A 26,935-nucleotide genomic window follows, 5' to 3' on the forward strand; every position below is an offset into this window, starting at 1 on the left:
TTGCACTATTTCCTGGAAGGTTTAGAGACATTTGAGACATCAATGCAAACATTATGTGGAGCTGGATTCTCCCCTACCCGGCAGGGCGGGGTGCCCGGCGGGATGGAGTGGCGTGAACCACTTCGGCGTCGGGCCGCCCCAAAGCTGCGGAGAAATCCGCACCTGTAGGGGCCAAGCCCTCACCTTGAAGGGCTAGGCCCGCGCCGGAGTGGTTCCTGTCCCGCCGGCTGCCGTGGAATGCCTTTGGCGCCATGCCAGCCGGCGCCGAAGGGACTTCGCCGGCCGGCGGAAGTCCGCGCATGCGCCGGAGGGTCAGCGGCTGCTGACATCGTCCTCGCGCAGGGGAGGGGGTCACGTCGGCGTCGGCCATCGCGGAGGCTATGGCCAACGCGGAAGGAAAAGAGTGCCCCCAGGGCACAGGCCCACCTGTGGATCAATGGGCCCCGATCGCGGGCCAGGCCACCGTGGGGGCACACCCCGGGGCCAGATCCCCCGCGGACCCCGGAGCTCGCCGACGCCGGCAGTCCCGCCAGTAAGGGAGGTGGTTTGATTCACGCCGGCGGGAGAGGCATTACAGCAGCCGGACTTCGGCCCATCGCGGGCTGGAGAATCGCCAAGGCTGGTCCGCCAACCGGCGCGACGCGATTCCCGCCCCTGCCGAGTATCCAGTGCCGGAAAATTCGGCGGCCGGCAGGGGTGGGATTCACGCCTCCCCCCGGCGATTCTCCAACCTGGCGGGGGGTTGGCGAATCCAGCCCCTGGTTTCTTTTTTAAGGCTAAATATCCTTGTTTCTAAATTATGCAGAAGCGTACTTTTGCCATTTGCCATGGCAAATGTGACATTTGCCATTTTGTTCTGTACAGGAACAGAATATTTGACCCCCAAAACCGAACCAACTCAATAAACATTGGGATTTTTCTCAATTGGAAATGTTGCTTTGAGACTATGTTTGTAGGTCTGCATCACCAAGTCACCTTATGACTGGTTTAGAATCTAAGCTTCCTTTCATCAGACATGCAAATTTTTATAAGGTGCTTGTGTCAACCAGTTAAATTTTTTAGAAGAATTGTGAGGGGAGCAAGAAAATATCTGTATTTCTCAATATCAAGATATGGTCAGTGTCTGAATGTACAATTTTGGCTAGTCAGTAACGGGGTACTCTTTTGTTTTCAAAAATCATAGAATCCCTACAGTGCAGAAGGAGGCCATTCGGCCATCGAGTCTGCACCGACTCTGTGAATGTGTACCCACCCAAGCCCACTTCTCTGACCTATCTCAATAATCCCTTAACCTAACCTACGCATCTTTGGACACTATTGGGCAATTTTACATGAACAATCTACCTAACCTGCACGTCTTTGGACTGTGGGAGGAAACCAGGGCACCTGGAGGAAACCCACACAGACATTGGTGGGAGAGGGGTGGAATTGCAAACTCCATACAGACAGTCACCCAAGGCGGGAATTGAACTAGGGTCCCTGGCGTTGTGGGACAGCAGTACTAACCACTGTGCCACCGTGCCTAACCACTGTGCCACCATCAGCTTGGAGTGGAGGATTGGAGATAATTGAGATGTAATTGCTGAGTTTCATTTCATTTTCCTTCTCGGATGCTTTTATTTTCTTTTGCTCCTTTTACCCTCATGCCCATCATTTGGCTGAGCTGAGGTCTGCAATGCAGTATGTGGGGCAAACCCCGGCCTATTATTCTGGTCCAAAGTATGAATTTAGTAAATATAACACTTTCAGAAGATTTTCTTTTTCCTCTCCAGGTCTTAAATCAGACTGAGGATCATCGTCAGAGGGTTCTGCAAGCAGCTGCGAAAACTATTCGTGTATGGTTTATTAAAGTACGGAAAATGAAGGCTATCTATCATACCCTTAATCTCTGTAACATTGATGTCACACAGAAGTGTTTAATTGCTGAGGTTTGGTGTCCAGTTACTGACTTGGATTCAATTCAGTTCGCCCTCCGCAGGGGTACGGTAAGTCACCATTAATACTAATTCAAGTGAGCTCCCAATTCACAAAATGTTTTTGATCATGTGTCTGTGATTTGCAGTGAGGCAATGCTCCTAGCATGTGGCAAAGTGCTGAATTATTGTGATGACAAACTCCATGGGGGGTGGGGGGGAGAGAGAGAGAGAAACTGTGGGCGGAATTCTCCGCTCCCGGGAAAAATCGGGAGGGCTGTCGTGAACTCGGCTGAGTTTCACGACGGCCTCGGAGGCCGCTCCTCGTCCCCTATTCTCCCCTCCCGGCGGGGTTAGGAGCGGCGCTCCGTAACTCTCGGCCGCCGGGCGGCGCGTCGAGAATGACGTGGCCGGCGCGCCTAATGACGTCAGCCGCGCATGCGCAGGTTGCCCGGCTCTAACCCGCGCATGCGCGGCTGATGTCATGACGCTGACGGCACGAACCCGCGCATGCGCGGTGGCCGTCTTTCCCCTCAGCCGCCCCGCAAGACGTGGCGGCTTGATCTTGTGGGGCGGCGGAGGGGAAATAGTGCGTCCGGTTTGGACTCCGGCCCGACGATCGGTGGGCACCGATCGTGGGCCTGTCCCCTCCTGAGCACAGTCGTGGTGCTCTTTCCTTTCTAGGCCACCTACAAGCCCCAAACGGGCTTCTCACTCCCGTTTCACGACGGCAGCGACCAGGTGTGGTTGCCGCCGTCGTGAAACGGTCGCGAACGGCAGGCCGCTCGGCCCATCCGGGTCGGAGAATCGCCGTTCGCTGTGAAAAACGGTGAGCGGCGATTCTTCCGAGCTTGGGGGGCGGGGGGCACCAGGGGGGCGTGAATTTTGTCGGGGGCGCCCTCCCGCGATTCTCCCACGCCGCGTGGGGAGCGGAGAATCGCGCCCTGTAGTTCTAAAAGGAGTGAAATAATTAAGGAAGTTGAGACGTTTTTAACCCAATTATATTCCGCGCTTGAATATATTTGACGCTATATTTTCACTCGTGGCCTTAATGGTCATGAAGTGACGGTTTAGGCTTTCTATTGCAAATGTCTATGTTCGTATTTTTCCTTCTGAGTGCTTATTTTAGCAATCTTGAACACACACGGTGCCACACCCTTTCCCAGAGTAATTTAGCTTCAAGTGTAAATGTGTTTAGACAACTCCTTCAAAGCAATCTATTATGTAGAAGTGTGTTTTGTTCAGGAGCACAGCGGATCTACAGTCCCATCCATCTTGAACCGGATGCAAACCAGCCAGACTCCTCCAACTTACAACAAGACCAACAAATTTACTTACGGATTTCAAAACATTGTGGATGCATATGGAATTGGCACTTACAGGGAAATCAATCCTGGTAAGCAACCGCATTGAGCAGACGGGATGTTTCATAATAAATCATCTATTTATCCAAAAACTTGCCTTTCTGAATTTTTTTTTGTTGAGAAAAGCCTGTTATTTTTCTAATCTGTTTATTTTTCTTCCGCAGCTCCATATACAATTATAACCTTTCCTTTCCTCTTCGCCGTTATGTTTGGGGATTTTGGCCATGGAGTCCTGATCACTGCATTTGCTGTGTGGATGGTATTGAGAGAGAGCCGCATATTGTCCCAGAAAAGTGAAAATGAGGTGTTTTCTTTTGTATTAATGATGGCCAATTCTAGATCTGTAAACTTTTGATTTTGCTTTTGTGGATTGGAAAATGTTAGTATTTTCTCATGTTAAATATCGTTTAAGCATACCGAGTTATATTTTCATTTATTGGTTCAAACTGCAAGCAGAACTTTTAAGGATTCATTTGTTCAGCATCCTTTCTTAAAGAAGGTGTTGACAAAAGTTAGAACTGCTTCAAAATAAATAACTCTTAAAAATATTTTAGCATAATTTGCAAGGCTGCTGTAAATATCCATTGTTTTGCAGAAGTTAATTCATTTGGAGTGATGCAAGGAAGTCAGATTCGTTAAATTCAGAATTCATCCTAAAATTCTGGAATTCTCCAGAAACCTTACTACTACTTTATTTAATGCACCCCTTAAAATTCACTTTTGACTAAGCTTTTGGTCATCTGTTCTAATATACATAGACATAGAACATACAGCGCGGAAGGAGGCCATTCAGCCCATCGAGTCTGCACCGACCCACTTAAGCCCTCACTTCCACCCTATCCCCATAACCCCTCCTAACCTTTTCTGGACACTAAGGGCCATTTAGCATGGCCAATCCACCTAGCCTGCACATCTTTGGACTGTGGGAGGAAACCGGAGCACCCGGAGGAAATCCACGCAGACACTGGGAGAGCGTGCAGACTCTACACAGACAGTGACCCAGTGAGGAATCTAACCTGGGGCCCTGGCGCTGTGAAGCCATAGTGCTATCCACGTGTGCTACCGTGCTGCCCTAATGTCCTAATATACCATAATGTTGCTTGGTGTAAAATGTTTTAATAATGTTCCTGTGAAGCGGCTTGGTATGTCTTATTGTGTTTAACGTGCCATGTAAATCAAGATATTGTGCCTACAAGTGTGCTATTCTGATTGTGATATCTAAATGGTTATTCTGGCTCTTCGTGCTGATTCCATGTCTCTTTCTAACTTGTCTATCTTGTTGATCCATCTCTGATTTCTAAATTAATAGCAGACTTGGATTCCAATTGGTTGCTAAATTTGCTATTTAAAGATCGCCACTGCAGGAGTGAAGTGGAGCTAAACTGATAGGAATACGCAAACACTATTAGGAGGAAAACCAGAGGCTCTTCTGGCCTATATATAAATTACTTTCCTCACTCTTAGGCCCAGAAAGGAAAGCAAATTTCCAATCTTCGTGAGGGTTTACAATATTTGGAGATGTTGGGCCTATATATAAATTACTTTCCTCACTCTTAGGCCCAGAAAGGAAAGCAAATTTCCAATCTTCGTGAGGGTTTACAATATTTGGAGATGTTGGGTAGATTGCCTGTCTAAGTCAAGAAATTAGGAAACCCTCATTTTGTGGAGAGTGGATAAGGTTTTGTTTTGCAAATTTAAAGAAAAAAAATACATTTAACCAATCCATTGAGTTCTTAAGCCCAACAGTAATACATTAAAGTTGTCCAGTGCATTGGGTGCATCTTAGTGTAATTTTATTTTAACCTGTTTTTTAATTAAGCTTTGTTCTGATAGATTTTCAGCACTATCTTCAGTGGCCGCTACATTATTTTGCTCATGGGCGTTTTCTCTGTGTACACTGGACTTATATACAATGACTGCTTTGCAAAGACTCTCAACATGTTTGGCTCATCATGGAGTGTTCGACCAATGTTTCAACCAATGGGAAACTGGACGTAAGTATTGCAGAAATAAGATAGCTTTGCAAAAATGTTCATTTTAAAATGCTGTGTGTTACAACATGGAACCTGTTCCTGTTGGGAAATGTGCCATACATTTCAAAAATTAGTTTTGAACATCAAATATTCAGGTCAGGTGCAGCATGTTTTGGTCTTTATTTTCTAATGTCCAACAGCATACTGGAAAGTAATGGATACGTACCAATTAAAACCAAAATGTACTAAGTTTCCAATCTTTAGTTACGAGTTTAATCACAATTAATATTTGATGGTTGTAAGTCACAATTATATTACTTTTGGTGATCAGTTCAAAAGTATCAACAGAGATCCCAGAGCAGATTACCTATCAGCTCAGAGTTGGCAGTGTATGACAGGAAGAAAGGACTATTAAAATATCTTCAGAAAACAAAGCTCGTGTCTTTTGCACAAATAAAATAAAATCTTGTCTCTGTAGCACCTCTGATACGATGGCATTTAAATAAAAATCGACGTGTTCATTGTGAAAGTTGATAGCAATCAATTGATAGCCTCGTGACAATACTTCAACAGTAGTTCATTGACCAACTACCCGACATCCTGAGATCTTAAGCTTTCTTTTCCTTATTTGGATATTGTATGTAGCTATTGTGGAAATTTCTAGCACTCCTTGGATGTAGCATTGGTCAACCAGAAACAACAACAATGTTGGTTTAGATTTAATAATATTGTAATTATGTTTTCTTTGCAGGGATAAAATCCTTGCAGACAATCTGAATCTTCAGCTCGATCCTGCTCATCCTAATGTCTTTAATGGGCCATATCCTTTTGGAATAGATCCTGTAAGTTAATTCTGTGTTTTCTTTTAAATTTCCATGGTTCATTGAAAATTAAATTCAGCTGGCACTACTTTTAACTGTTTGTACTTTAAGAAATCGGGCTGGAATCCTTAAATACCAACTTGGGCATCTCAATTGTATCTGTATTATTTACCTTTTTCATTCAACCACCTAAATTTAAGTTTTGCACTTGTGTTTGGGTGGTGTTTGTGGCTGTCATCCTTTGTGCTTTTTAAATTAAAGTAATGTGTTGGATACAGAAATCAGTTTGTGCACATCACCGTTTGCAGCTTAAAGATCCTGAGAGCAAATGTTCCAGCAAATCACAGTATGTTTTTTAAACTTTAGTTTTAACTTTTAAATCACACCGAATACATGGGAGGAGTGCTTTATTGAGAATGTACAACAATATAAGCTAAGATGTCTAAACTAGTTTAGAAGAAATACTTCCTGATGCTTGATTCCCATCTTATTTCTGCACATTCTAGATTGAGTGGCTTTGATTGATGTGCGATAAATTAAACCATTGGTTAATTATTTATCTGTAAATATTCCATGAATTATGTTTCATCTTGATCAAAAGTTCCTTTGCAATGTTTTTTCTCAGATATGGAATATTGCTACAAACAAACTTACATTTCTCAACTCCTTCAAAATGAAGATGTCTGTGATATTGGGTGTTGTCCATATGGTCTTTGGAATTTCTCTCAGCCTCCTGAATCATATGTGAGTTGTTTACAGCTGGGTTTGGGTTCATAAAATATGAAAAAGGTAGCTGTCAGCTGTTGCCACATGACGATTGACCTTATTCGAGATCAATTTCCAGAAACTGAAATCTGGGGCGGAATTCTCCGACCCCCCGCAGGGTCGGGGAATCGCCCGGGGCCAGCGTAAATCCTGCCCCCGCCGTGGCTGGAATTCTCCGCCACCCGGGAATCGGTGGGAGCGGGAACCACGCCCCGCTGATCGGCGTGATCCCTGCGGTGATTCTCCGGCCCGCGATGGGCCGTAGTCCCACCGCTGACAGGCCTCTCCCGCCGGCGGGAATTGGAGCACCTATGGAGCCGGCGGGATTGGCGGCGCGTGCGGGCCCCGGGGTCCTGGGGGGGGGGGGCTGTGGGGCGATCGGACCCCTGGGGTGCCCCCGCGGTGGCCTGGCCCGCGATCGGGGCCCACCGATTGGCGGGCGGGCCTGTGCCATGGGGGCACTCTTTTTCTTCCGCCGCCGCCACAGCCTCCACCATGGCGGAGGTGGAAGAGACCCCACCTACCGCGCATGCGCCGGTGGAGACGTCAGCGGCCACTGATGCACCGGCGCATGCGTGGACCGCGAAGGCCTTTTCGGCCAGCCCCGACGCCGGGTGGCGGGCGCCAAAGGCCGTTGGCAGTGGCTTTGGGGCCAGTCGGCATGGCGGAAACCACTCCGGCGTGGGCCTAGCCCCTAAAGGTGCAGAGAATTCCGCACCTTTGGGGAGGCCCGACGCCGGAGTGGTTGGCGCCACTCCGCTACGCCGGGACCCCCCGCCCTGCCAAGTAGGGGAGAATCCTGGCCCTGGTCTCTACAATGCTGCGGTTTAAGTAATCTGAATGTTAAGTTAATCTATATCAGCTGGTGAGTCGCAATTACAAGGTAGAAGCCGCTACAGACAATTTTCCGCAATTCCAGCACTAATGCTCCTGCAAAGAATCTTAGTGGTTGGGGCTCTTTACAAAATTTCATTTGGGGCTGGGAGCGGCACAGGTTCTATATGAAAAATTCTATCAGCTGTGCTGTGTTGTGTAACGAAGATAGTTTAGGTCATCTTCAATAGAAGGCTAATTTTTTTTCTTTAACTCACTCTGGTCAAATCTGAACTTAAAAGCCAAGACATGATGCTCAACTTTACCTTCACTGTACATTCTCAGGGTAGTCTGTTCTTGTTGTCACATACACAATGTAACTCTTATCACCCAATCCAGTGTAATCAGGTTAACTTACCAGTGGTATTCATTAAATTAATTGAGAGGGGCAAACAATTTATGGTGCACTTGATCTAATGGGTGGCACAGTGGTTAACACTGTTGTCTCACAGCAGCAGGGACACTGGTTCGCGTCCGACCGTGGGTGACTGTCTGTGTGGAGGTTGCACTTTCTCCCTGTTACTGTGAGGGTTTCCTATGGGTGCTGAGGTTTTCTCCCACAGTCCAAAGATGTGCAGGTTAGGTGGGGTTACGGGATAGGACAGAGGACTTGGCTGTGGTAGGGTACTCTTTCAGTGGGCTGGCGCAGATTCAATGGGCCAAATAGCCTCCTTCACTGTAGAGACTCTGGTTCTATGTTTGCAAACAATTGGAAATCAGTTGAGTGACTAATTGTTGAATATATCTAATGCTCATGACATCTCTTTTTTCTCTCTCCTTTGTTTCTAGATATTTTAAAAAGCCACTGAACATCTATTTTAGCTTTATCCCCGAAATAATTTTTATGCTGTGTTTGTTTGGCTACCTTGTTATCCTCATCTTCTACAAGTGGTCCGCTTATGATGCTAGCACATCGAAAGATGCTCCCAGTCTTCTCATCCATTTCATCAATATGTTCCTATTTAGTTACAATGATAAAAACACAAAATATCTGTATAAAGGACAGGTACGTAACACCTTGGAGATGTTCCTCACTGCTATTCATCTTAAATCTCTCTTCCCCGCCCTCCCCCCATTTGAAATATTGAAGACTTTGCAAATAGTGCTAAAGTGGCCTGTGATTGTCTCTGTTTTGTGTAACTGCAGATTGATATGTTTGCCCAAAGAGTTGAAAGGAAAATACAAATTTTCTGTTTTGTCTTTTTCCACTCTGAACTAAATCAACACTTGTTTAAACCTTATTAAGCTTTTAACTGTTCACTTTCACCAAACTGTAGTAATACATTGTTTTCTGTTCTAACAGCAAGGTCTGCAGTCCTTCTTGGTAGTTGTAGCTCTGCTGTGCGTTCCATGTATGCTTGTGGTGAAACCATTGGTGCTGCGTCACCAGTATTTGAGGAGAAAGCATTTGGTAAGTATTTTTAAAATATCTTTTTGAATTCCAATATAAATATTTACATGTAGCTTCCCCCGCCTCAATGGAGAAGCAGCCTATGGCAATCTGGGACTATGACGACTTTACGTTTACCTTTAGTTCAGTGCAGTACTCCGCCATCCTTCCTTGCTTTGAATTCTGGGTTTCAATTCAGCCAGGACTAATGAATGAAATACTCTTGTTAGCTATAATTCTCCTTCATTAAGTTTGTATGATCAGCCACAACCCTGTTCTGAATCAATATAGACACATAGTACAAAAATGTGGTTAATTGAGCATTAATTGGCAATTTCTGTTTAATCGAGTAAATTTGGTAAAGAAAAAGTTGTAACGATGCTCTTTTGAAAACCTTTAGTGCCTTTGCAGGCGGCACGGTATCATAGTGATTAGCAATGCTGCTTCACAGCGCCAGGGACCCGGCTTAGGTCACTGTCTGTGCCGAGTCTGCATGTTCTTCCCATGTCTGCGTGGGCTTTCTCTGGGAGCTCCCTCCGGTTTCCTCCTACCGTCCAAAGATGTGCAGGTTCGGTGGATTGGCCATGCTAAATTGCCCCTTAGTGTCCAAAAGGCTAGGTGGGGTTACTGAGTTATGGGGATAGGGTGGGGGTGTGGGTTTGGGTAGGGTGCTTTTTTCAAGGGCCCGTGCAGACCTGATGGGCCAAATAGCCTCCTGCACTGTGAATTCTATGATTTTTTGTTGGATATCTAGAGCTGTTGGGGAGGGTTTAAACTAATGTGGCAGGGGGATGGGAACCGATGCAGGAAGTTGGAAGGTAGTAAAACAGGGACAGAAGCAAAAGGAAGTAAGGGGAAAAGTGCAAGGCAGAGAAGACATAGTCAAAAATCTAAAAGGGCGACAGTACAAGGTACAGTGACTGAGGGGAGCTCAGTGAATAGGCCCAGTAATAACAAAAGGAATAAAACTGGAGATGTTAAGATTCAAAACAGAGGTAAAAAAAACCAACATAAGTGTACTTTACCTGACTGCTCGTAGTATTCGGAATAAAGTAAATGAGTTGATGGCACAAATCATCGTAAATGACTATGATTTAGTGGCCATTACTGAAACATGGTTAAAGGATGGTCACGACTGGGAGTTAAATATCCGAGGGTATCAAACTATTCGGAAGGACAGAGTGGATGGTAAGGGAGGTGGTGTTGCTCTGTTATTTAAGGATGACATCCGGGCAATAGTAAGGGATGACATTGGTGCTATGGAGGATAAGGTTGAATCCATTTGGGTGGAAATCGGGAATAGTAAGGCGAAAATGTCACTGATGGGAGTAGTCTATCGGCCACCAAATAGTAACGTTATGGTGGGGCAGGCAATAAACAAAGAAATAACTGATGCATGTAGAAATGGTACAGCAGTTATCATGGGGGATTTTAATCTACATGTCGATTGGTTTAACCAGGTCGGTCAAGGCAACCTTGAGGAGGAGTTTATAGAATGTATCCGCGACAGTTTCCTAGAACAGTATGTAATGGAACCTACGAGGGAACAAGCGGTCCTAGATCTTGTCCTGTGTAATGAGACAGGATTGATTCATGATCTCATAGTTAGGGATCCGCTCGGAAGGAGCGATCACAATATGGTGGAATTTAAAATACAGATGGAGGGTGAGAAAGTAAAATCAAATACTAGTGTTTTGTGTTTAAACAAAGGAGATTACAAGGGAATGAGAGAAGAACTAGCTAAGGTAGACTGGGAGCTAAGACTTTATGGTGGAACAGTGGAGAACCTTCGAAGCGATTTTTCACACTGCTCAGCAAAGGTTTATACCAACAAAATGGAAGGACGGTAGAAAGAGGGAAAATTGACCGTGGATATCTAAGGAAATATGGGAGAGTATCAAATTGAAGGAAAAAGCATATAAAGTGGCAAAGATTGCTGGGAGATTGGGGGGCAACAGAAAGCTACTAAAAAAGCTATAAAGAAGAGTAAGATAGAGTATGAGAGTAAACTTGCTCAGAATATAAAAACAGACAGTAAAAGTTTTTTTACAAATATATAAAACAAAAAAGAGCGGCTAAGGTAAATATTGGTCCTTTAGAGGATGAGAAGGGAGTTTTAATAATGGGAAATTAGGAAATGGCTGAGGAACTGAACAGGTTTTTGGGTCGGTCTTCACAGTGGAAGACACAAATAACATGCCAGCGACTGATAGAAATGAGGCTATGACAGGTGAGGGAGGACCTTGAGAGGATTGTTATCACTAAGGAGGTAGTGATGGGCAAGCTAATGGGACTAAAGGTAGACAAGTTTCCTGGCCCTGATGGAATGCATCCCAGAGTGCTAAAAGAGATGGCTAGGGAAATTGCAGATGCACTAGTGATAATTTACCGAAATTCACTAGACTCTGGGGTGGTCCCGGTGGATTGGAAATTAGCAAACGTGACACCACTGTTTAAAAAAGGAGGTAGGCAGAAAGCAGGAAATTATAGGCCAGTGAGCTTAACTTTGGTAGTAGGGAAGATGCTGAAATCTATCATCAAGGAAGAAATAGCGAGGCATCTGGATAGAAATTGTCCCATTGGGCAGACGCAGCATTGGTTCATAAAGGGCAGGTCATGCCTAACTAATTTAGTGGAAGTTTTTGAGGACATTACCAGTGCAGTAGATAACGGGGAGCCGATGGATGTGGTATATCTGGATTTCCAGAAAGCCTTTGACAAGGTGCCGCGCAAAAGGTTGCTGCATAAGATAAAGATGCATGGCATTAAGGGTAAAGTAGTAGCATGGATAGAGGATTGGTTAATTAATAGAAAGCAAAGAGTGGGGATTAATGGGTGTTTCTCTGGTTGGCAATCAGTAGCTAGTGGTGTCCCTCAGGGATCCGTGTTGGGCCCACAATTGTTCACAATTTACATAGATAATTTGGAGTTGGGGACCAAGGGCAATGTGTCCAAGTTTGCAGATGACACTAAGATGAGTGGTAAAGCGAAAAGTGCAGAGGATACTGGAAGTCTGCAGAGGGATTTGGATAGGTTAAGTGAATGGGCTAGGGTCTGGCAGATGGAATACAATGTTGACAAATGTGAGGTTATCCATTTTGGTAGGAATAACAGCAAACGGGATTATTATTTAAACGATAAAATATTAAAGCATGCCGCTGTGCAGAGAGACTTGGATGTGCTAGTGCATGAGTCACAGAAGGTTGGTTTAAAGGTGCAACAGGTGATTAAGAAGGCAAATGGAATTTTGTCCTTCATTGCTAGAGGGATGGAGTTTAAGACTAGGGAGGTTATGTTGCAATTGTATAAGGTGTTAGTGAGGCCACACCTTGAGTATTGTGTTCCGTTTTGGTCTCCTTACTGGCACTGGAGGGTGTGCAGAGGAGATTCACTAGGTTAATCCCAGAGCTGAAGGGGTTGGATTATGAGGAGAGGTTGAGTAGACTGGGACTGTACTCATTGGAATTTAGAAGGATGAAGGGGATCTTATGGAAACATTTAAAATTATGAAGGGAATAGATCGGATAGATGCGGGCAGGTTGTTTCCACTGGCGGGTGAAAGCAGAACTAGGGGACATAGCCTCAAAGTAAGGGGAAGTAGATTTAGGACTGAGTTTAGGAGGAACTTCTTCACCCAAAGGGTTGTGAATCTATGGAATTCCTTGCCCAGTGAAGCAGTTGAGGCTCCTTCATTACATGTTTTTAATGTAAAGATAGATAATTTTTTGAAGAATAAAGGGATTAAGGGTTATGGTGTTCGAGCCGGAAAGTGGAGCTGAGTCCACAAAAGATCAGCCATGATCTCATTGAATGGCGGAGCAGGCTCGAGGGGCCAGATGGCCTACTCCTGCTTCTAGTTCTTATAGAACATAGAACAGTACAGCACAGAACAGGCCCTTCGGCCCTCGATGTTGTGCCGAGCAATGATCACCCTACTCAAACCCACGTATCCACCCTATACCCGTAACCCAACAACCCCCCCCTTAACCTTACTTTTTAGGACACTACGGGCAATTTAGCATGGCCAATCCACCTAACCCGCACATCTTTGGACTGTGGGAGGAAACCGGAGCACCCGGAGGAAACCCACGCACACACGGGGAGGACGTGCAGACTCCGCACAGACAGTGACCCAGCCGGGAATCGAACCTGGGACCCTGGAGCTGTGAAGCATTTATGCTAACTACCGTGCTGCCCAAAATTATGTTCAAAATAAGTTATGTTCTTATGTTCTTATATACTAGAGAATATATTACTTTGGAAGTGGCTGAGTCCTTTTTATGGACAGGTTGAAAGTGTTCTATTTTTGGTGCTGAAATCCCTCCCCTTGAACATAAAAGCAATTGATGATAGTGGATATTTAAGTTCTACTTTGGAGAAGGATTTCTAGTCCTCTGTATTGAGTTCTGCGATAATTGTCAGATTACTGTTTTGTGGAGTTTTAAATTTTGTAGTAAATATTTTGTCAAGCTTGAGAGACGCGATGTATGATGATGGAACACTTGCCTAAGAGCATCTGGTATTGGTGTCTTGCCCATTGGTATCATGTTTCCCAGGTACATAGCAAGGTACACAGTAAAACTTAGTTCACGCAAAATATATTGGACCATAATTTCCTATTTGTGGCAAAATGTCATGGCCTGCTGGAATTGCAAGTTTAAAGTGCACTTACCTGCACTGGAAAACTTGGTTCAAACCTCCGCTGGTTGGAGCTGCTTGGAGCCTGCAACAAAAGAGAACCCGCAGGCCCCAGCGTAGTGCAACTCCAGTGAACTGAGGCTGCGCCCCTTTTTTTTTTTTGCAGAGCATTTTGGGGACAGTGATCACTGTATCGTAGGTTTTGGCTGACTATGGAAAGGAGAAAGAACAATCCAGAGTAAGAATAATTAACTGAGGGGAAAACCAACTTCAATTGAGTAAGAATAGATCTGGACTGAATAAATGGGATTCAAAAGGTTGGCAGGAAAAATTCAGGCCCAGTTAATGTATATTCCCTCAAGGAAAAGGTAGGTAATACAAATACAGAGCTCCCTGGGTGTCAATCTCTGGATGTCAACAGAGATAAAAATTAAAATAAAAAAGGAAAAAGTGTGCCTATGCCAGTTAGAAAATACAATTGAGAACTAATTTAATATGGAAGGTTTGGAGGGGAAGTACAAAAGAAAATTACTAGGATGTTGCCTGGTATGGAGGGAAGGTCTTACGAGGAAAGGCTCAGGGAATTGAGGTTGTTTTCGTTAGAGAGGAGAAGGCTGAGAGGTGACTTAATAGAGACATATAAGATAGTCAGAGGGTTAGATAGGGTGGACAGTGAGAGTCTTTTTCCTCGGATGGTGATGACCAACACGAGGGGACATAGCTTTAAATTGAGGGGTGATAGATATAGGACAGATGTCAGAGGCAGTTTCTTTACTCAGAGAGTAGTAGGGGTGTGGAACGCCCTGCCTGCAACAGTAGTAGACTCGCCAACTTTAAGGGCATTTAAGTGGTCACTGGATAGACATATGGATGAAAATGGAATAGTGTAGGTCAGATAGGCTTCAGATGATTTCACAGGTCGGCGCAACATCGAGGGCCGAAGGGCCCGTACTGCGCTGTAGTGTTCTATGTTCTATGTTCTAAAATGTGAGAAGCAAAGAGGGAATGTGAAAAGAGACCGGCAGTCAACCTAAAAGGGAATAAAAATCCTCTATAGGCATATAAATAGTAAAAGAAGAAGTAGAGCTGTTTGGGGACTGTAAAGGGGTTCATGCATGGGTGCAGAGGGCATAGTGAGATGCTAAATGGATAATTTGCATATATTTGTACCAAGGGAAAAAATGCTACCCAGGCCACAGTTGAAAGAGGAGGAAATTAATACAGTCGAAAGTTTTTAAATTGATATGGTGGTGGTATATGGCTTGCTTGCTTAAAGTTGATAAAGCACCAGAACTGGCCGAGGTGCTACCAAGGATACTGAGGGAAGTGAAAGTGAAAATTGTGGAGGAATTGGCCATAATTTTGCAGTCTTTCTGAGACTCCGATGATACCAGAGGACTGGTGAATTGCAAATGTTACACCCTTGTTCAAGTAAAGATGTCAGTCAGTTAACTTAGGCAGTGGGGAAACGTCGAGAAACAATTTGGAACAAAATTGGTAGCCACATGGACAAATGCATGTTAATTCAGGAAAGCCAATGGTAATTTCTTTTGGGAAAATCATGTTTAACCAAATTGTATGGAGTTTGTTCAAGTGGTAACAGAGGGTTGATGATTGCAAAGCTGTAGGTGCATTGTATATGTACTTCCAAAAGGCATCCGATACAGTGCCACACAACAGACTTGTAAGGAAAGTTATAGCTCATGAAATAAAAGGGACTGTAGTAACATTGATACGAAATTGGCTGAGTGACCGGAAGCAATGATTCATAAATGTTTTTCAGACTGGAGAAACATTTGTAGTGGAGTTACCCAGGGATCCATGTTGGGGTCCTTGCTCTTCATGATTTAGAACTTGGTAGGCAAAGTACAATCTTAAAATTTATAGATGACATGAAATTGGAAGCATTGTGAACCTTGAGGGATAGTGTAGGACTTCAAAAGAACATGGGTGAGTTGGAAGTGGCAGATCAAGTGCAATGCAGAGAAATGTGAAGAGATTAATTCTGCGAGGAGGAACAAGGTGAGAAATATAAAATGAAGGCTCCAATCAAAAGGGGATGCAGAGCATACCTGGGTGTATATGTGCATAAGACATTGAAGGTGGCAGGGTAGGTTGAGCATGATTAATAAAACACAGTATTCTAGGCTTTATTAATATGGGCATAGAGTACAAGAGCAAAGAGGTTGTGTTGAATTTCCATGCAACACTAGTTTGCACCACTATTGCATCTCGTAATGGATGCCACACTTAGGCTGTGAATGTGTGGAGAGAGTACAGAAAAGATTCATGAGAATGGGTCCAGAGCTGAGGGACTTCAGCTATGAAGATAGATTGGAGAAGTTGATACCGTTTTTCTTGGAGAAAAGGAAAGCGGAGGGGAGGTTCAATATAGGTATTCATAGTCATAAAGGATCCGGACAGAATAGACAGGAAGAAACTTCCCCTTCATGAAAGGATTGAGAATGAGGGGGCACAAATTTAAATTAATTATCAAAAGAAGCAAAAGCGAGTGGCTATGGTCAGGATGGCACTGCCTGAGAGTTTGTTGAAGGCAGATTGAATTGAAGCATTCAAAAGGAAGACTGTGCAGGGCTATGGGGATAAGGCAGGAGGATGGCACTAAGTGAATTGCTCGTTTGGAGAACCAATGTAGACATGATGGATCATAACAATTCTGCGATTAGTTTCTTTGTTCCTTTTTCTTTTGATGGTGCCTGAGAGTTGATGAGTTCGTTGAAGCAACTGGAAATACTTTTAGATAAAAACAAAAAATGCTGGGCAGTCTCAGGTCTGACAGCATCTGTGGAGAGAGAACGGAGTTAACTTTACAGTCTGGATGACTTGTCGTTGTTTGGGGGGGGAAGGCAGCTGCGTGGAGCAGTGGGGCTGGCTAGAGGGCCAGCGATAGGTGGAGATTGACAAAGATGTTGTGGACAAAAATACAAAGAGAATGTCAATGGTGGTGATAATGACTAAGTAGGGCACTGATAGTGGCACATTAAGAAATCAGAATATTATTGACAGAACAGAGGTAAGCAGTGTGTCACTGAACGTGGATTTCCGGATGCAACGCAAACAGCAGTCCAAGAAACGTGGAGATACCTGTAATCCTGAGTGGATTCAAAATATGAGGGGTGGAACTTGAGTTAGAATCCACATAGATAGGGTAAGTCGGAGATGCAGACGACCCCTGGGGGGGGAAATATGGATGTGAAAGTTTTGGTAAACACATTGCTTTCCATTTCCCTCCTAGTTTTTGACAATGAAGCTGAACAGGGCGAAACACCCTATCGGAAATCCTGTCTGAGAGAAAAGCAGTACTTCTTCAGAGTTGGTATTCCTGGAAGAGAAGTGGCTGTGAATTATTTTTAGACTGTTTTGAGGGGCATGTGTGATATTGCAAGATGTGTCAGAATTGTTCAGAGCCAAGGCATAAGCCCAGGGCTACATCCTATCCCTCATATTAACCATCGTCAAGCTCTGTATTGTGAGCAAGGCAGGGGAAAATAGATATAACAAAGGTTTGAAGAAGGATGGGTAGATCATCATGAAAACTCGCAGTTGGGAGTCCATTTCCACAAGGTCAAGATTATGCTTGTGCAAGAAACAGCGAAGCAAAATAGAGGACGATTGACCATGTTGTGATTATATAATACAAGGGAGTAGATGGTGATTATTTATTATAAGGAAAATTGGTTATGAGAACTGGCTATTTTAAATGAATGAAAAATAGTGCATAGTAGAAGGATTATATAACCCCAAAGTCATAATCTACCATTAACCATTACCACATTTTGCACTGTTTTGTTATTTCATAGGGGACACACAACTTTGGTGGAATAAGAGTTGGGAATGGACCAACTGAGGAGGATGCTGAGATAATACAACATGATCAACTTGATACCCATTCAGAAGATGGGGAGGAAGTAAGTATGGCACAATGCTTTAACTAGAACTTGCTTTGTTCGTGGGCATTTGGTTTTCTTTATTGAGCAACAGCTATGAGGGTATTGATCTTTTACCTTGTGTTATTCCTGTAGCTCGTAGTTTGAAGGAAGAGTGAAAAGACATAGTGAATTATCCACACAAATTGAAGACTAACAGAAACGTGATGTTTTGAGTTGCTCCAATTTGTTATTGGAGATTTTTGTTACATTGTTAAAGAGATCTTGTTCTCTGTTTTGCCTGCTGAGTGAGTTTAATATTCCATGGGCATCTCTGTAAATTGCAGGATAGATCAGGGCGAATCAGTGTGGTAAATTTAGATTTTCATAAAGTGTATGATAAGGTCCCACGAGAGGTTTGTAAACAATTAGGAGAACGCAGGAGATTGAGGGTAATGTACTGGCATGGATTGAGAACTGGCTAATGGGACAGAAAACAGTGTGGGATTAAATGAGTCATTTTCAGGTTGGTAGGTTGTGACTTGTAGGGTACTGCAAGGATCAGTGCTTGGGGGTCCCAGTTATTCACAATCGATGTCAATGATTTGGATCTGGTGATTAAATTTAATATTTCAAAGTTTGCAGATGACATAAATTAGGTGGAAGTGAGACTTGCAAGGAGAATACCCGTGGATTTCCTCCGGGTGCTCCGGGGTCCTCCCACATATCATGAAAGACATGCTTGTTGGGTGAATTGGACATTCTGAATTCTCCCTTGGTGTATCCGAACAGGTGCCAGAGTGTGGCAACTAGGGGATTTTCACGGTAACTTCATTGCAGTGTTAATGTAAGCCTACTTGTGACACGAATAAAGATTACCATTACCAGACACTTCAAGGAGAGTTGGAGAGGCTAAGGGAGTGAGCAAAAATTTGCCAGATGGAATACAATATGGAGAAATTAGAGTTTATCTTTTTTGGTAGAAGAACAGCATTTCTTAAATGATGAGAGGCTGAGAAGTGTTCAAAGGAACTTTATTATATTATACAGCATGCAATTATGAAGGCAAATTGTATGATGGCCTTTATTACAAGAGAATTTGAGGAGAGGACTAAAGATATTTTACTGAAATTATACAGAGCCTTGGTGAAACTGCACCTGGAGTAGTTTTGCAGTTTTGGTCCAAAGATGTGCAGGTTAGGTGGATTGGCCATGATAAATTGCCCTTAGTGTCCAAAATTGCCCTTAGTGTTGGGTGGGGTTACTGGGTTATGGGGATAGGGTGGAGTTGTTGACCTTGGGTAGGGTGCTCTTTCCAAGAGCCGGTGCAGACTCGATGGGCTGAATGGCCTCCTTCTGCACTGTAAATTCTATGAAAACTCTATGAATTACCCAAGGAAAGATATACTTGTCATAGAGGGAGTGAAATCAAGGTTCACCTAATTCTTGGGATGGAGGGATTGTTCTATGAGGAAAGATTAAATAGGCTGGGCATTTATGCTCTGTGGCTCAAACGAATGAGAGGTGATCGCGCTCTTCTTTCATAATTCATACAGGGATCGACAGCGTAGATGCAGGAGAATGTTTCCTTTGGCGGGGTGGATCTAAATCCGGGGACAGGGTCTCAGAATAGGGGTAGGCCATTTAGAATTGAGATGAGAAATTTTTTCATTCGGGAGGGAAGCTTTCGAATTTTCTGCCCCAGAGGGCAAGGGAAGGTCAGTTATTGATTAAGTTTAAGATTGAGAGATAGATTTCTACATATTAAAAACATCAAGGGGTGGGGGGGGGAAGAGAGGTGAAATATATCAAAGAACAATACAGCACAGGAACCGGCCCTTCAGCCCTCCAAGCCTGTACCGGTCATGATACCACCCTTGGCCAAAACACTCAGCAGTTCCTAGAGCCGTATCCCTCTATACCCATCCTATCCATGCATTTGTCGAGATGCCTTTTTGAATGTCATTAATGTATCTGCTTCCACAACCTCCTCTGGCAGCGCGTTCCAGGCACTTGCCACCCTCGTGTTTAAAAAAAAAAAAAACTGCCTCGCACATCTCCTGTAAACTTTGCCCTATGGACCTTAACCTATGCCCCTGAGTGACTGACCTATCCACATTGGAACGGGTGCCTGCCCATCCACTCAATCCATGCCCCGCATAATCTTGAAGGCCTCTATCAGGTTACCCCTCAACTTCCATCATTCTAATGGAATCAGTCCGTGTCTATTCAGTCTCTCCACATAGCTATCACTCTCCAGACCAGGCAACATCCTGGTAAGCCCCCTCTGCAACCCTCTCGAAAGCCTCCACATCCTTCTGGTAGTGTGGCGACCAGAATTGTGCGCAATATTCCAAGTGCGGCCTTACCAAAGTTCTATACAACTGCAGCATGACTTGCCATTTTTATACTCAATGCCCTGTCCAATGAAGGCAAGCATTTCAAATGCTTTCTTGATTACCGTGTCAACTTGTGTTGCCACTTTCAATGATCTGTGGACCAGCATGCCCAGATCTCTCTGACTTTCTATATTCCTAAGAGTTTGCCATTTACTGGATATTTCCCCTCTCTGTTAGACCTACCAAAATGCATTACCTCACATTTGTTTAGATTAAATTCCATTTGCCATTTCTCTGCCCGAGTCTCCAACCTATCAATGTCCTGCTGTATCCTCTGACAATTCTCCACACTCTACCGCCCCACTGTCATCTGCGAACTTGCTAATCAGACCAGCTGTATTTTCCTCCAAATCGTTTATGGATACTACAAACAACAGAGACCCCAGCACAGATCTCTGTGGAACACCACTAGTCACAACCTTCCTATCAGAAAAACACCCTTCTAGTGCTACCCTTTGCCTTCTGTGACCATGCCAGTTCTGTATCCATCTTGCCACCTCACCTCTGATCCCGTGTGACTTCACCTTTTGTACCAATCTGCCATGAGGCACCTTGTCAAAGGCTTTCCTGAAGTCCATGTAAACAACATCCACCGCCCTTCCCTCATCAATCATCTTTGTCACCTCCTCAAAAAACTTGATCAAGTTAGTGAGGCACGGCCTTCCTTTCACAAAGCCATGCTGTCCATCGCTAATGAGTCCATTTAGGCAGGCCTTTAGGGAGCTAGGATGGAAGCTCAGAGCGAGAACAAACAGAGTTGTTATCTCTGGGTTGTTGCCCGTGCCACGTGATAGTGAGATGAGGAATAGGGAGAGAGAGCAATTAAACACGTGGCTACAGGGATGGTGCAGGCGGGAGGGATTCAGATTTCTGGATAACTGGGGCTCTTTCTGGGGAAGGTGGGACCTCTATAGACAGGATGGTCTACATCTGAACCTGAGGGGCACCAATATCCTGGGGGGGAGATTTGTTAGTGCTCTTTGGGGGGGGTTTAAACTAATTCAGCAGGGGCATGGGAACCTGGATTGTAGTTTTGGGGTACGGAAGATTGAGAGTATAGAGGTCAGGAGCACAGATTTGACTTCGCAGGAGGGTGCCAGTGTTCAGGTAGGTGGTTTGAAGTGTGTCTACTTCAATGCCAGGAGTATACGAAATAAGGTAGGGGAACTGGCAGCATGGGTTGGTACCTGGGACTTTGATGTTGTGGCCATTTCAGAGACATGGATAGAGCAGGGACAGGAATGGTTGTTGCAGGTTCCGGGGTTTAGGTGTTTTAGTAACCTCAGAGAAGGGGGCAAAAGAGGGGGAGGTGTAGCGCTGCTAGTCAAGGACAGTATTACGGTGGCGGAAAGGATGCTAGATGGGGACTCTTCTTCTGAGGTAGTATGGGCTGAGGTTAGAAACAGGAAAGGAGAGGTCACCCTGTTGGGAGTTTTCTATAGGCCACCTAATAGTTCTAGGGATGTAGAGGAAAGGATGGCGAAGATGATTCTGGAAAAGAGCGAAAGTAACAGGGTAGTTGTTATGGGAGATTTTAACTTTCCAAATATTGACTGGAAAAGATATAGTTCGAGTACATTAGATGGGTCATTCTTTGTACAATGTGTGCAGGAAGGTTTCCTGACACAATATGTTGACAGGCCAACAAGAGGCGAGGCCACATTGGATTTGGTTTTGGGTAATTAACCAGGCCAGGCGTTAGATCTGGAGGTAGGTGAGCACTTTGGAAACAGTGACCACAATTCGGTGACCTTTACGTTAGTGATGGAAAGGGATAAGTATACCCCGCAGGGCAAGAGTTATAGCTGGGGGAAGGGCAATTATGATGCCATTAGACATGACTTAGGATGTGTTGGTTGGAGAAGTAGGCTGCAAGGGTTGGGCACACTGGATATGTGGAGCTTGTTCAAGGAACAGCTATTGCATGTTCTTGATAAGTACGTACCAGTCAGGCAGGGAGGAAGGGGTCGAGCGAGGGAACCGTGGTTTACCAAAGAAGTGGAATCTCTTGTTAAGAGGAAGAAGGAGGCCTATGTGAAGATGAGGCGTGAAGTTTCAGTTGGGGCGCTTGATATTTACAAGGAAGCGAGGAAGGATCTAAAGCGAGCTGAGACGAGCAAGGAGGGGACATGAGAAGTCTTTGGCAGGTAGGATCAAGGAAAACCCAAAAGCTTTCTATAGGTATGTCAGGAATAAAAGAATGACTAGGGTAAGAGTAGGGCCAGTCAAGGACAGTGGTGGGAAGTTGTGTGTGGAGGCTGAGGAGATAAGCGAGATACTAAATGAATACTTTTCGTCAGTATTCACTCAAGAAAAAGATAATATTGTGGAGGAGAATGCTGAGACCCAGGCTATTAGAATAGATGGCATTGAGGCGCGTAGGGAAGAAGTGTTGGCAATTCTGGACAAGGTGAAAATAGATAAGTCCCCGGGGCCGGATGGGATTTATCCTAGGATTCTCTGGGAAGCCAGGGAAGAGATTACTGAGCCGTTGGCTTTGATTTTTAGGTCATCATTGGCTACAGGAATAGTGCCAGAGGACTGGAGGATAGCAAATGTGGTCCCTTTGTTCAAGAAGGGGAGTAGAGATAACCCCGGTAACTATAGGCCGGTGAGCCTAACGTCTGTGGTGGGTAAAGTCTTGGAGAGGATTATAAAAGATACGATTTATAATCATCTAGATAGGAATAATATGATTAGGGACAGTCAGCATGGTTTTGTGAAGGGTAGGTCATGCCTCACAAACCTTATCGAGTTCTTTGAGAAGGTGACTGAACAGGTAGACGAGGGTAGAGCAGTTGATGTGGTGTATATGGATTTCAGTAAAGCGTTTGATAAGGTTCCCCACGGTCGTCTATTGCAGAAAATACGGAGGCTGGGGATTGAGGGTGATTTAGAGATGTGGATCAGAAATTGGCTAGTTGAAAGAAGACAGAGAGTGGTAGTTGATGGGAAATGTTCAGAATGGAGTTCAGTTACGAGTGGCGTACCACAAGGATCTGTTCTGGGGCCGTTGCTGTTTGTCATTTTTATAAATGACCTAGAGGAGGGCGCAGAAGGATGGGTGAGTAAATTTGCAGACGACACTAAAGTCGGTGGAGTTGTAGACAGTGCGGAAGGATGTTGCAGGTTACAGAGGGACATAGATAAGCTGCAGAGCTGGGCTGAGAGGTGGCAAATGGAGTTTAATGTGGAGAAGTGTGAGGTGATACACTTTGGAAAGAATAACAGAAATGCGGAATATTTGGCTAATGGTAAAATTCTTGGTAGTGTGGATGAGCAGAGGGATCTCGGTGTCCATGTACATAGATCCCTGAAAGTTGCCACCCAGGTTGATAGGGTTGTGAAGAAGGCCTATGGTGTGTTGGCCTTTATTGGTAGAGGGATTGAGTTCCGGAGCCATGAGGTCATGTTGCAGTTGTACAAAACTCTAGTACGGCCGCATTTGGAGTATTGCGTACAGTTCTGGTCGCCTCATTATAGGAAGGACGTGGAAGCTTTGGAACGGGTGCAGAGGAGATTTACCAGGATGTTGCCTGGTATGGAGGGAAAATCTTATGAGGAAAGGCTGATGGACTTGAGGTTGTTTTCGTTAGAGAGAAGAAGGTTAAGAGGTGACTTAATAGAGGCATACAAAATGATCAGAGGGTTAGATAGGGTGGACAGCGAGAGCCTTCTCCCGCGGATGGAGGTGGCTAGCACGAGGGGACATAGCCTTAAATTGAGGGGTAATAGATATAGGACAGAGGTCAGAGGTGGGTTTTTTACGCAAAGAGTGGTGAGGCCGTGGAATGCCCTACCTGCAACAGTAGTGAACACGCCAACATTGAGGGCATTAAAAAATTTATTGGATAAGCATATGGATGATAAGGGCATAGTGTAGGTTAGATGGCCTTTAGATTTTTTCCATGTCGGTGCAACATCGAGGGCCGAAGGGCCTGTACTGCGCTGTATCGTTCTATGTTCTATATTCTATGTTTCGAAATGGGTATAAATCCTATCCTTGAGAATTCTCTTCAATAATTGCCTACTACTGACGTGAGGCTCACCGGCCTATAATTTCCTGGATTATCTCTGTTACCTTTCTTAAACAGTGGTACCACATTAGCTATTCTCCAGTCCTCTGGGATCTCGACTGTAGCCAATGAGGATACAAAGATGTCCGTCAAGGCCCCAGCAAATTCCTCCCTTTCTTCCCTAAGACTTCTGGGGTAAATCTCATCTGGCCCAGGAGTCTTGGCTACCTTAATGTCTTTTAAGACACCAAATATTCCTCCTTTTTGATGTCAACATGACCCAGACCGACCACACCCTACCCAAGAAACATCTGCCACAAAGTCCTTTTCTTTGGTGAACACTGATGCAAAGTACTCATTTAGTACCTCGCCCATTTCTTCTGGCTCAACAGATATATTCCCCCCATTGTCCTTAAGTGGTTCAATCCTTTCTCTGGTCACCCTCTTACTTTTTAACATATGAATAAAAAGTTTGGGATTCACCTTAATCCTACTTGTCAAGGACTTTTCATGACCGCTGCTAGCCCTCCTAATTTCCCACTCGAGCACCTTCCTACTTTCTTTATACTCCTTTCTAGATCATTCAAAAGCCTCCTTTTTCCTTTTGACGAGGTTCACAATATCCCTTGTTATCCAAGACTCCCTAAGTTTACCATACTTATCCATCATTCTCTCAGGAACGTGACTTTCCTAAATCCTATTCAACTGTCGCTTGGAAGACTCCCACATGTCCGAGATTTATTTACCCTCCAACAGCCGCACCCAATCCAAATTCTTCAATTCACGTCTAGTGTTGCCGTAATTTGCCTTTCCCTAGTTTAGTATGTTAACCTGAGGGTTACCCTCATCCCTATCGAAAAGTATCCTAAAACATACGGAGTTGTGGTCACTACTCCCAAAATGTTCCCCTATAAAACCTCAACCACCTATCCAGGCTCATTCTCCAGAATATCAGCCATGAATACATTGAAAGGCGTAGCGGGCTGAATGGTCTCCTGTATCTTGTGCTCTGTGAGGAGTGTAATGTCAGTCCTTGATCTTACTGTGCTGAGTTTTCTTTACTTTAAAGCCTCGCTAATCTCAGCAGAAATGTTGCTCTGGGCTAGGATGTTGCGGCATTTGTTTATGACATGTTACGTAAACCGTAACTGTTTCAAATCCAGATCCAGACTATTTAAGTGACGGCTAAAATATGTTGTGAGCCATATAGCTTGTTCTTGAATAACAATCACGTTTCTAAATTCTATTGCAGTTTTTAGTATGGTTATTTAAGTAGGTTTTGAGAATATAAGATTTGTAACCTCATTCTGAGTGCAGTAAAACCTACTTCTTTAAGCTTTATGACGAAATGTAACTGCAGAGACACTCTTGTTCCTTTGGGTTTGTGGTTTTAAATCTCACTTCTGTTCAAGTTCTGATATCACTCGTGGAATTTAATGATTGAAAGAAAGTGTCTCAAAATTGACATTTTGTTTGTAATAGATAAAACTCCCCTTTTAATTTCAGCTCCAACTTTCTTGTTTGAAAAAGACCAGGAACTTTTGCCTCTACTGTTACAGGAACTGCACAGACGGTTTTTAGTAAATTCCTGAGTGCTGTTTGAGAGAATTTTGGTTTGTTGCTGATTTTCAATAAAAAGATGTGCTCTTTACATATCCTTGCATGCATCTTAATATCTACTAACTATGCGTTCATGTTCTCATTGCATTTAACTACTAAATATGTAACTTTCTTTGCAAGCCCACTGTGGAAGAATTGGTAAGGCTGTGCTTATTGCCTGTTTTGAGTGTTTATCAAGGCTCTTTTTTGTTTAATAAGCAATTTGCATAGCATATGCTCAGTAACGTTTTAATTATACAAATTTATTTGACATTTAATCTAAATTGAATGTTATTCAAGGGAATTCTTAATTTCAACATGTTGTAAAGGTGATTTAAATACTTTGCTGCCAGTATTGCTCCATAAGTAGATGTAAGATAAGCTATGGTTGTAAGCTTTTATTTTATTTCACCTGTGTCTCTTTGGGCATGACACAACCCCACTGCTTAATCCTAAAGCAAGGTCTTGAGGGTGTGAAGTCGGCCGTCATGCTTCCTGGCACTCCAGGAGCATGTTTGAATCCAACCCAAACCTTCTAGTGATTACAACGATCTTGATCGAGTTGAATTTAGGCAGTCTCAGTCTGAGTCCACAGCAGAAAATCCTGTGTAAATCGTCAATGTAAATCGTCAATTTGATACAGATGAGACCAAAATTGCTGATGTAAAAAAAATTGCTAAAGAGCAGGAGTGGTGTTTTTCTGAGGTTGACATTGAAACAGGCTGGGTGTTTTCAAAGTAAATTTAATTTACCTGACCTGAATGCAAAATGTCAAAAAGCATTTCATCTTCATCACTCATGTGCCCCATACTTCAGGCTCAAAGTTCAGCTCAATATGTACTACAGATATGTAATTTTGGATATTTTCTATACTTTCCAAGTTCCAATAATACCTTTATTCGCGTAAATTTGGGAAAGCAACATCTGAATATAGTTTTATGTCCTATAAAGACTAAAGACGCTTTCTTATTCAACCTATTGCTTACAGTTTAACTTTGGCGATATTGCAGTACATCAAGCCATCCATACTATTGAGTACTGCTTGGGATGTGTTTCTAATACTGCCTCCTACTTGCGATTGTGGGCGCTGAGTCTGGCTCATGCACGTAAGTACAACATGGATGCACCGTTATTAGGAGTGCTTTCTATCTGACTAATCTTGTGTTACTAGTAGATGAGATGGAGAGTGATATTTTAGCCATGGTTGCTAAAAAAACAAACCAAAGAATTCCAAGTTAGTCCTTAGTGATGGTTGAAATGTTTCCCAAATTTTTCAATATCTACTTCAACCCATCTC

The 26,935-nt window shown here is 43.9% G+C and overlaps 1 protein-coding gene across 4 annotated transcripts in view; it reads left to right on the forward strand.

Moving 5' to 3' along the window:
• Positions 1-26,935, forward strand: part of LOC119954424 (V-type proton ATPase 116 kDa subunit a1) — a 97,799-nt gene that overhangs the window by 42,400 nt on the left and 28,464 nt on the right. For 2 of the 4 annotated variants that reach the window (XM_038779625.1, XM_038779627.1), the window contains exons 10-20: positions 1,773-1,985; positions 3,159-3,309; positions 3,442-3,581; positions 5,111-5,271; positions 6,002-6,092; positions 6,697-6,815; positions 8,499-8,715; positions 9,013-9,120; positions 17,559-17,666; positions 25,780-25,797; positions 26,627-26,744. In XM_038779625.1, coding sequence (XP_038635553.1) covers positions 1,773-1,985; positions 3,159-3,309; positions 3,442-3,581; positions 5,111-5,271; positions 6,002-6,092; positions 6,697-6,815; positions 8,499-8,715; positions 9,013-9,120; positions 17,559-17,666; positions 25,780-25,797; positions 26,627-26,744 — 1,444 coding nt within the window. The remainder of the gene's footprint in view (positions 1-1,772; positions 1,986-3,158; positions 3,310-3,441; positions 3,582-5,110; positions 5,272-6,001; positions 6,093-6,696; positions 6,816-8,498; positions 8,716-9,012; positions 9,121-17,558; positions 17,667-25,779; positions 25,798-26,626; positions 26,745-26,935) is intronic. The other 2 variants (XM_038779626.1, XM_038779628.1) reach the window with 1 other exon arrangement.

The sequence above is a fragment of the Scyliorhinus canicula genome, chromosome 19, assembly GCF_902713615.1.
Source record: "Scyliorhinus canicula chromosome 19, sScyCan1.1, whole genome shotgun sequence".
Lineage (NCBI taxonomy): Eukaryota > Metazoa > Chordata > Chondrichthyes > Carcharhiniformes > Scyliorhinidae > Scyliorhinus > Scyliorhinus canicula.